The sequence below is a fragment of the Arctopsyche grandis genome, chromosome 3, assembly GCF_051622035.1.
Source record: "Arctopsyche grandis isolate Sample6627 chromosome 3, ASM5162203v2, whole genome shotgun sequence".
NCBI classification, from domain to species: domain Eukaryota; kingdom Metazoa; phylum Arthropoda; class Insecta; order Trichoptera; family Hydropsychidae; genus Arctopsyche; species Arctopsyche grandis.
Window position 1 is genome coordinate 25,814,492 of NC_135357.1, and position 11,165 is coordinate 25,825,656.

Here is an 11,165-nt window from a genome sequence, read left to right on the forward strand (position 1 = left end):
TTACTCATCGCCGGTAAAAGTGAGAACGCTCGACAGGAAAAGCGGGGCTAGATGTTGGTTGCCATTATCACGGCGCCAGACATGTGTTCAAAGATGTGATCAAATAATCAAAGATGTGATCAAATAATCAAAGATGTGATCAAATAATCAAAGATGTGATCAAATAATATTAAAATCACATGTGTGGCACAGGCATTTGATACTATTGTCACATATTTGATCACTTAAGTGCGCTTTGCCGTTCCGTGTCGGTTTTTTAGCGCACATCAAAGGGATAAAAGTCCAAATGTTTGTGTGCCTGCCTAGTTGATCAAATCTTTTAACATATATCTGGCAGATACAACAATATGTGACCAAATGTGTGAGCAAAGTCTTCAAAGAAGTGATCACTTCTTTGAACTCATGTCTGGCACCGGCAAAATGGCAACCAACATCTAGCCCCGCTTTTCCTGTCGAGCGTTCTCACTTTTACCCAACAATGCACATCTGTTACCAAAAAAACTCCATTGTCATCTAAAAACGGAATACTTTTCCGTTTCTACTTATCTAGTATAATATGGGATACACCGTTATCGATCACTGTCAACCTCCGTCCGAAGAGTCGAATTGGTATATATCACCGTCAAGTTAGTACATGTAAAAAATTCTATAGAATTTCAACGAGACCGCTCCAACGAATAGACGATCCCATGTACATATATAACGCATGATACCGCATTTACGAAATATTTTTTTTGTATGTTTAAAACTGTCTAAAAAAATATCCCACGTACAGCATACCGCATACTACAATTCAGTAGAGACGATTGAAGTTTGAACTTGGTGAACACTTTCCTACTAGTGAAATAAATTAGTAACATGAAAAACAATACTATTGCCATGTGTTAACCGTAACTTGAACTGGACAAATGATATTTCTCTAGTGAAAAGAAGAGTGTATCCAATCGATAACTCAAAAATCGTTTTTTTTTTACTTGTGACGTTTTTCTTCCGGACTGACGACATGTACACATACAAATATATAAGTGGAATGTGCGTATCTTTCCTCCTAAATAAAACTCATGCGTAATAATAGAGAATTGCCAAATTATTGGCGTATGCGAGCATGTTATGGGAAACGTTTATTTTTACTGGCTCTCATTCGCTGTGTTGTAAACAGTCGAAGCGGCACGCTTTGCAAAGACACACGTCAACAATTCAAATCGTATGTATTCGATTGTTGGACTTATTTAGGCTAACTAGGGCTATCATAAGTATAAATATGCTAGACATCGACTAAACACATACAATAGACTTCCTGTGGAATTTGTCGGGTTCAGACTGCGCGAAAAAACGGTAGTCTACTTAAAATCGTATCCAAATTATTCATCAAATTATAAAAAAAAAGAGACAGAACCCCACATATTCGAAGTCGATTCTTTGCGTTTAGTCTGTGATTTCGGGTATTGATTTTATAAACGGTACAAAGTTCGCATTGAATCTTATTAAGAGAAAAATGAAAATTCATAGAAAAAGTAATGCAAAAAATTTATCCGTTAGATCGCGATTGCATAAAATTCTGAGTAGGATTTACTATAATAACTCTTATGTTACGTATGGTCCAAATTCTAAGATGAAGTTCAGTTAGATTTGTAATTTAGTATTTAAATGCATATAAGGAAAATTTATGTCAATTCTAAATTACTCAGCTTAGAGGCGTTTTTATGAGAGCAACAGTTTGTAATCTCTAAGATAAAAATATTTAGTTGGTAAATAGGTCAACCAGAATAATTTATTATACAAAGTGTGAGCATTTTTTTTTTTTAGACTATTTCTGTATTTATTACGAATCCACTATACATACATACTTGTTTGATAACCTTAATTATTATAATTTAACTTTCCGCTATCATTAAGAATGAAATTATCTTTTATTTCCTGCTGAAAGCTACTGAATGCTATTCCATAATCCGTTACATGTAAAGGCTGTATGAAATGAATTATTGACTAATATGTAGATGGGTATATCGTATGTTTCTCAAACTAAATATTTTCGATGATATCATGCGGCCTCGACCTCACTCTGACTGAGTGATTTATTCTTTCGTGTAAGCATTCGAAACAAAAAAGCTATGAGTAGGTAGAAAAATAAAACGCTAAAATATTTATTCAACTGTTTGATTATACAAATTTCACAAAAAAAAGTAAAAACATCTCAACTCGACTATTTTTATATACAATAGATGCTAAGCCTATATATAAACTTAAATATCATCTTACGAAAACGGTATGTTTAGATTTACTTATTAAAAAACGTCAAATTCAATTCGAAATACATATGTACATATGTATGTATATTTCTATGATCATCATCATTTACAGCCATACACTATCCACTGCTGGATGAAGGCCTCTCCAACACGCTTCCAATCGTCTCTGTTTTGCGCAACTCTCATCCATCTCACCCCGCACATTTTCCTAATTTCGTCTACCCATCTTCCCTGCGGTCTTCCTTTTACCCTTTTGCATTCTCTCGGGTACCATTCAATCACTTCTTTTGTCCAATCTCCTAGCCACGTGGCCCGCCCATTGCCATTGCCATTTCAATCTCTTCAATTTCTTTACTCTATTTAAAGCAATATCAAATTTTTATATGTATATGTAATATTTCGTAAAATATCACTACGAAAAACATTGAAAACATCGAATTTTAAATACTCAAAATGCAAATAAAATCATTTAACACGAAACCATACGGACCGAAATATTTTTTCGTGCCAAATGAATTCAGTGATAATTTAAAACAAATTAATTCCGAACTAAAGCAACAAACGCTTTGGCATTGTTTGTGGCCGTATTTTTACGCCATTGCTCTGATTTAACGTAAATATTAGATTTATTACGAATGTTGCATTAAACACGAAAATCAACACTTATGTTGTAACACTCACTTCAAGAATAGAATATAACATTTTATTACATTCATTTTAATTTATCGATTTTTATCGTCAATACCTGCTATTTAAATATGTAAAATATTTTGATATTAGACTATGACATAACGTTCTACATATTTCTTTCCCGATTTGTTTATTACTCATTCAACTCACGTTTCGTATTGAAACTTATAGGCGGTTTGAGAATCTATTGATTTTCACATTATGTCATTGGCCATTTTCAATGGTGACATCATTCAACATTGAGAGATTTCAACACTGCTAAACGGTTTTCTACATACAATGTTATTTATATTCATTTAAGGAGAGGTTAATAAGAGGTAATATAAAAGGTGTTACCCACCTTGTAATGGTACATATGTACATATGTAGCTCTAAATTCAAATGCACATGTCAATATATTAACAATCTGTTGAATTTAAGATATTATTCAACTTGAAAATTTATAATATGTAGTTATTTAGGTCATACAAATAAAAAGTTTGTTCAAGCATACTGTATTGAATGTACATATGGATGTGTTTGTTTTTTAAATAGCCAAACGTGTTTTTAAGAAATCGGTAATAACTCTATATATATATATATATATATATATATGTATATCAAAGTCACTCACCAGGTCAACGACATTTTGTAAATTAAACAATTGTCATTTTCAGAATTGAAATCATACGACAATACATAAGAAACAATGGGAAAAGATTCAGATAAAAAGGAAGATTCTGGATTTGGATTTAAGGATAAAGCCAAAGCATTAGAAACATTACGACTCCTGGAGAAGGAAACAACGTCCTATCAGGGCCTCACAGTTCGAGGACTTCTAGGAAGAGCTAAAAGGACGTTAAAATGTAATAGATTAATCATAGGACATTAAAAAATATCATTGATTCTGCAAAATCTACTATGTATGTACATTATTTATATCTCAGGAAGTTGTATTTTACATAACAATTAGAACTATTAAAAGGACCAAATGTTCTTCTCTCGCTAAAAGTTTTCATACTCGATTTTTTTTGTAATTGGCCAGGAAGGCGCATTGGGTTTACCTGATAGGCCTTGCTGGTATAAATATATAAATAAAATAAAATAAAAATTTACAAGTATATAAATACTTACCTATTAAAATTTGCCTAATACATTATATGTATATTTTTAAAATACATATACATATATCTTGTATGTACTTACAGGTATGAAAACGACCTAATTATAATTGGATTCAAAAAATTAAAATACATATTGAAAGGTTATGAATATTTCAGCAATGAAATTTCAATTTCGTAATGGGAATTTCGTGTTTGTGCTAAGAAATTTGTCATTTGCTGATACATGGTAGCTTTCATTTTATCTTTTATTATCCCATATTACCTGAAAATCAAATATGAATTGGAATGTTAAACATTGCAGAATCAATGGTAGTATAATATATGTATATATTTATATTTTTGAATGAATTCATATATTTTTTTATTATAGTAACAAAAGATGAAGTAAAATTGAAAAACATATCTGAAGCTATAGAAGTATTTGAAAATTGGATTGATGATAAAAAGAAATCTGTGGGTACAGATGATAAAAAGAAAAGTTCTTCAAAATCAGAAAAGAAATCATCTAGTAGTGCTGAAGATGATACAGATCAAAAAAGAAAAGACACTGATACCAAAGGAAAAGAAGACAACTCATCTGATACAGTTCCTGGCTTAGGCTTCAAGGATAAAGAAAAAGCTTTGGAAACCATTAAATTACTTGATGGAAGAGATCCTGATTATCAAAAACTAGCAGTGAAGGGATTAATCGGAAGAGCAAAGCGCGTACTGACGTGTAACTACGATTTTTTATATACCCATTTAAATGCTTATTATGAAAAGATACACATTCACCTACATATATAATATTAGTCATTTTATGTGAAAATGGAATCAATTAATATAAAAAAAAATGTACAAAAATAAACTTATTCATAATAACAAGACGAAAAATCGAAATCAGCCTGATATGAAGCTTGTAATAAAAAAAGTTATTTAGATTATGTATGTACATATGCAAGTATCAATCATAGCTCTTTCAATTCATATAAAATTCTGATGTTATATTTGTCAACATTTTCACATTATAAACGATAGGATAAAATGTGCGTTTTAGCAATATGTTGTCAAATGAACTAACTTTATTTTTACATATGTACCTCTTTTATACTTCACTTACGATTAAAATTCAGGAAAAAATTTGTTTAAAATCCATTATAATATTTTAAATTAATTATAATGTTTTATTTTTCAGGCACTAAAGATAAAGATAAACTTCAAAATATCAAAAATGCAGTTGAAGTTTTTGAAAAGTTTTTGGATAATTTTGAAAAACTTAATTTATCAAAAGCTAATATGACATATTTACCATTGTCAGTCATCGAAAGCTGTATGTGCCTAGTGGAACATTATGATATGAATTTATCCAAGGAAAAATCATTTTTTGAAGTTTATAAATCAGTCGAAGGACAATATAAAAAATTAAGAACTCAAGAGGACACTGAGACTCAATTATCTTGGGATATAATCAGAAACAAAGAACTGAAGTCTTTGAAAAAAAAGGTATAAAAAACATGTATTGAGATAACATTGAAAATATATGAAATAAAACTTTACAAAATAATGTACGTACACATATACTATATATATGTATATATATTAATTTCAGTTAGGCGATGTAGATTTATTTGAAGATGATGGAAATCCGACGAAAGATCATTTAAAAATGATTTTGTGGGCGTACAGTCCGCAAGAGCAAAGAATGAAAAAAATTAAAATAATTCCTCCTAATGGAGATATTGAAATGAAAGATGAAAATTCTTCAAATGGAAATAAACAGAAAGATGATAGAAAGAGTGGAAATAATAAAAAAAGGAAGCACAGCAGCAGCGGATCCTCCAATGATGACGATTCCCCAACAAAAAAAGCAAAATAAAACAGATGGTTTATTATAAATAATTATGTAAATATTATAGTATGGAAAAGTTTATTAAACAGGTTAATAATTTTTTTATTGACCAATAAAACAGCCACTGCTTACCCTGTTAATCATAAAATCAATGGACATACATAATTATACTTGCATTTATTTATTTATATTTTTGTTTATGACTAATTATAAACGGCTTACTATCATTAGGTACATACATATTTAAAAGTATGTAGAGCAGATTTCATTGTTCGTATGAATTATAAACTATTAATATGAATTACAAAAAATTCTTACCATATGTGCAATATTGTTAGTTTCCAAAATTTTATTAATTTCAATTTTTTATTTTTTATTTAATTTGATATAGTTTATATTCTAATGCAATATAAAATGTGCGATTCTTATATAAATAAGTAAAAACATGTACATATAAGAATTTTTACATGATAGTGTAGAATTTTATCATTATGATAAAATTCATTATTACAATATTAATAAATAGGTCTTTTTTATAAAATTGTTATAATTTGTTATGCTTTAACAATAATTAATACACTCAGAATATTTATCGGTTGAATTTTAAAAATCAGTCAGTAAAAGTGTGTATGTATGTTTTTGAACTATCAACGCCGTGGAACTTGGGCACAACACTGAATGACTATATTTTCATGATATGTATCTATTTAGACAAATGACACTTTTTTAATTAATTAATTTATTTTCTTGGTCGTGATGCAGTGATAGATAGTCCTGAGAAAGTTTTTTTATTTGTTACTGCGCACTTGAGCAAATATATGTACATATTACCAGGCATTAACATTTTAAATTGCACATGCATATTAATTTATTTTTACAGCAATAAATAAGGTTGTCATATTTGTTTCTGATATTATATAATGTTCCAGTTGAGTATACAATTTAGTTTTAAGTTCATTTCAATTAAGCTACATTTTTTTTTAAAATTAATTAATTATTTTAATTAATATAAATTTAATTACAAAAAACGCAACATTATTATTCAGTCAGGTGATATTGGAAAGAATTAAAAAAAACCCTTATATAATATGTACATATGTACATATGTATATATGTATGTATGTACTATATTCTAATATATGTACACCCTACATACATATGTATGTACATATATTAGAATATAGGAAAAAAATACAAGATTAAAAATCTTTTTTCAGAAAATCATCTCTTTCATGTACCATCGAAACTTTGTAATTTTGTGGAAATATCTGAAAATCTCTTAATATTTGTATTCGTGCAAAAAAAATGAATTAAATTAAAATCCTTTCTGTTTCCATTCAGAGTTTTAATTGTTCCTGATTTTTTTCCCTATACGATTTGATTATTTAAAAAATATGCTTGTCACAAGTTTTGTACAAAACATGGAGAATATTTAGAGTAATATTTTTTAAAATTACTTTCTTGAAAAATTATTTCTTATTCGTATGTACATATACATACATACATATAAATAAATACTTACTCTTATATAATCACACTTTACAAACAACGACAGATTTACAAATTAACTAAACATTCACAAAGTTCCTTTAATTTCTTTTGCAGATCATTCAGATGGGTATTTTATAATAGGATGTATAACTCATTACACTAAGGAGTCTAAACATATGTACACATCATTATCACATTGAATGATGATTGAAGCAATTTCGCAAGAATAGTTAATCGAATGGATAATTATGAATTTTAACTATCGAAGTTAGGATGTCATCTAAATTATGTATGATTTTGTAGTTATAAAATTCATTAACCACTAGAAACGCGAGGTAGGTATTTTATTTTACGCAATATTTACATATCAATACCGATAAAATTAATTTTAAAAAGTGGGATTCAATTAATTTTTTAGTCAGTTTCAGGTAAACCTTCAATTGTATCAGGTGTGTTTATTTTTGCTTAAATGTGTATTTTTCAAATTATACGACAGATATTGCGTATGTATGTATGTATGTATGTATATACAGACTGATTTTTTAAAACATTCATCAATCTGAATTATCCATTAATTGTATGACCATAATTAATGGATAATTTTCTTTTATTGATTATTTATTTTAATTTTGAGGTTACATATATTTGTGTTTAGGAGTGAAAAGGAAATTCAGCAGAAAAATATGTCAAAATTATTCTTATTGTCTTCAGCTGTGCTGCTATTCATTGTATGAAGTATTTCAACAGATAAATAATTATTTAATTGACATTTGAAACCACATTTTATTTCTTGTTAATATTTCCAGGCAGCAACAATTGGAACACCAACCAACTCGAAGTGTTTTAATGATATCAAAATTATATACCCAAGGGATATCAAGAACATACCAAAACCTTACTTAGAAATTAAAAATGACCCGATCGACCCAAATAAAGCTATAATACGAATGGGCTTCCCCATGACAGTAAAATATCCAAGTTCCAAAGATCCTTCCATGATTTACAATATTCTAAGAAATATTTTTTCAAAAAAGCCTCAATTAACTGTAACTAAATTCAATGTTCAACCTTTGAATCCGCTTTAAATAAATTGAAAATTTTATTTAAATAAAAATATTTAAAATTCAACTGTTTTATTTTGTATATAAAATGTAGGAACATATGTACATTTTTTTACTTGAATAATAAAAATGCAAATGTTTTTTTAATTATTCAAGTAAAATGTACAATATCAAGAGTACATTTTATGTATTTATCATATACATTTTACATGTAATATACATATGTATTGTATGTACATATGTACATACATATACATATGTATACAAAAAGTACCGAACAAATACATCTGAAAACACCTGAAAGTACAACTGTTGTTATGTTCGTATGCTTTGACAACTAAAAAATAAATGTTTGCCAAAAATATTTTTTTATACATTTTTAACACGGTCATAGCCAGGAGTTCTAAGGGGGGGGGGAGGCTGCATATTGCGTTTTTCTATTTATTGAAAAATGTTTCACCTGAGGCATTAAATTAAAATTAAAATTTGTAAATTTGATTTAATATTTTTTTCTCAATACATTTGTACTTCTTTAAATTAGGGAGGGGGGGGGGGGGCTTAATATTATGTAGCATAATAAATTAGATCAGGCAATCGGTAGTAATTATGTAACTCTTGCTCGCTTTTTTTTTTACTAATTTTTTCGAACTTAAGCTCATTACAACAAAATTCCAGTGTAATTATTTTTTCAATATCATGTAAATAAAAAAAATAACTTTTTTCATAACTTAAAATTTTAAATTAAATTTTTCCTTTTTCTGAAGTTAAAAATTTCGTGACCACACGATTTTTCGTAGTATTTTTTTTTTAAAGCAACATTTAATTATTTTATTTGGGCCAAGATATTTTTTACTATTCTTCTTCTAGGTCTTCATATTTTTATACTATTATTTTAATAATATGAAGTTTTAATTATAAAAAAATTATAAAATATTAATCTAACAACCGGAAATATTGTACATATAATTGTAAAAAAAAATAAAACTTTTTAAAATGTTCTACATTTGCGATAAAGCATGTATCGAAATGTTTTCGCAGCCGGTATGTGTACGTTGAATTTTGTTTTTGATACTTCTTATATTTCTCAAGTGACAAGTTTGAACAAGATAGTGTCATTTGACATGTGGTGTTACCGGCGGATATTATAGATCTCCTGAAAGGAACATGTGAAGAACGAAACTGTTCTCCAGATGCTTTACAAAAAGATAGGGATTCTTCATATGAAAAGCGGTGAACAATGGAATTAGAATGGAACAGACAATAATGGAGGGGAAAGTAGAGGGCAAAGGGACTCGGACTCGAAAAATTGTTTCGGCTTGCCCATGTTAGGGCAGAATTCGCACGGGCTATCAATTATGTCTACCTATGGTAGTCGCCGACATCCGAATACGAATTTGCCACAAAATATATTACTCAAATATGTATGTATAGGTTAGGGTTTCTGACCCGGGTCGACCCGGGACAGATATTCCCGGGAATTCACGGAATTTTTGTTGTCCCGTGTCCCGGGAATTCTTCACTTTAATCCCGGGAATTGGATTTAGAAAAAATCAATCAGTCATTCTCAAATTTTTAAAATCGAAGAAAGAAGAAGCCTAAAACTGATTTTTTTAACACAAATTTTAAATAATTCAGATTTTATACCGAACAAAACATTTTTTAAATGTTTTAATAAAAGCGAACGTACATATATCCTACGGTGAAACTATTATGAAGCGAGTATATCCTTCTTGTAAGAAATAAAATTAAAATATACATGCTGACAAGAGAAAAAACCGATAATTTAAAATAAGAAGAGGTTAGTAAAAATTGTTTTTGTCCCTTTTAACAATAAAACCAACTTTGATCGAAACTGATAGAGTATTTTTCAATGCTGGAAATTTTTGGACCAAATCTAGAATTAGACTTTCGGATCCTGATTTAAATATTTTAGTATTCTTAAGAAGCTACTTTAAATAAGTTCACTTTTATAATTAAATCTTTTCAAGTTAACAGATATATTATGTATTGTTTTGTAAATAAATAAATATTTTTTTATTAATAAAAAATATATAAAATTGAAAAAAAAAAGTTTTTTAACATGTGTCCCGGGATTCCCGGGATCCCGGGACACATGTAAAAAAATGGGATGGGAGAAGACACGGGATGGAGTCCGATCCCGGACTCCATCCCGTGTCCCGGGAAATCAGAAACCCTAGTATAGGTACAGTGCCGGCCTTACTTTTAACGCCTTACTTACTTACGCCGGGATAATTTTTTTCTAAGCGCCACTAGAAAAAATATTAAAAAACGGGTTACCATCCTCCTTTTTCCGGGCTTGGGACCGGCAGAAAACTGGTTAAAAAGGTTTTCCAACCCCACTGCTAGAGTTAAAAATAAATAAACAATTTTTTTTTTTCCTTTTTTCTTTTTTTGGTGCCATCTTATCGATTCCCGATAAATCATCACCAGTGATATCGTTGCTCTTCAGATCATGTACGGGCACTACGGAATCATCACTCCGTCCCCAAAATTGTGAATTGGGCTTCTGAATCTCTCACATTCAGAACACCAATTCGTGAGGCTTTTTTCGCTTTAAGCGCCTCTGCTGGTGAGTTGTGTCCAATAGCTGCAACGCTTCTATGTTAGGGTTACGGTGCAGTCTCAACTCGTGCCTCCCGGCGCATTTTCGGATGACTTATTTTACTTTTTGGATTTTAAGGTCCTTGTGGATCTCTTTATTTGTGACGAAGCGATATTTTAT

General features: G+C 29.3%; 1 protein-coding gene across 3 annotated transcripts; it reads left to right on the top strand.

The window, feature by feature from the left end:
- The first annotated feature begins 750 nt into the window (after nt 1-750).
- Nucleotides 751-8,488, top strand: Ude (Uracil-DNA degrading factor). 3 transcript variants are annotated; one of them, XR_013260377.1, is made up of 7 exons: nt 751-1,204; nt 3,596-3,784; nt 4,413-4,757; nt 5,217-5,524; nt 5,631-5,924; nt 7,476-8,089; nt 8,168-8,488. XR_013260377.1 is itself a non-coding variant. In XM_077428052.1 (5 exons), the coding sequence occupies exons 2-5, from the start codon at nt 3,628-3,630 to the stop codon at nt 5,895-5,897; spliced, it is 1,077 nt and encodes a 358-aa protein (XP_077284178.1). In that variant the 5' UTR covers nt 751-1,204; nt 3,596-3,627; the 3' UTR covers nt 5,898-7,206. The 3 variants fall into 3 exon arrangements, 2 of the variants coding, with proteins under 2 accessions (XP_077284178.1, XP_077284179.1); XM_077428052.1 differs by lacking the exons at nt 7,476-8,089; nt 8,168-8,488 and having other exon boundaries at nt 5,631-7,206; XM_077428053.1 differs by lacking the exons at nt 7,476-8,089; nt 8,168-8,488 and having other exon boundaries at nt 1,140-1,204; nt 3,596-3,841; nt 4,127-4,757; nt 5,631-7,198.
- The last annotated feature ends 2,677 nt before the right edge of the window (nt 8,489-11,165 follow it).

Excerpts from the sequence above, each read along its gene's own strand:
- Ude (XM_077428052.1), top strand. The coding sequence starts at position 3,628 with ATGGGAAAAGATTCAGATAAAAAGGAAGATTCTGGATTTGGATTTAAG. Across the intron at positions 4,758-5,216 it reads AGCAAAGCGCGTACTGACGT|GCACTAAAGATAAAGATAAA; the intron begins GTAACTACGATT and ends TTTATTTTTCAG. Across the intron at positions 5,525-5,630 it reads TGAAGTCTTTGAAAAAAAAG|TTAGGCGATGTAGATTTATT; the intron begins GTATAAAAAACA and ends TATTAATTTCAG.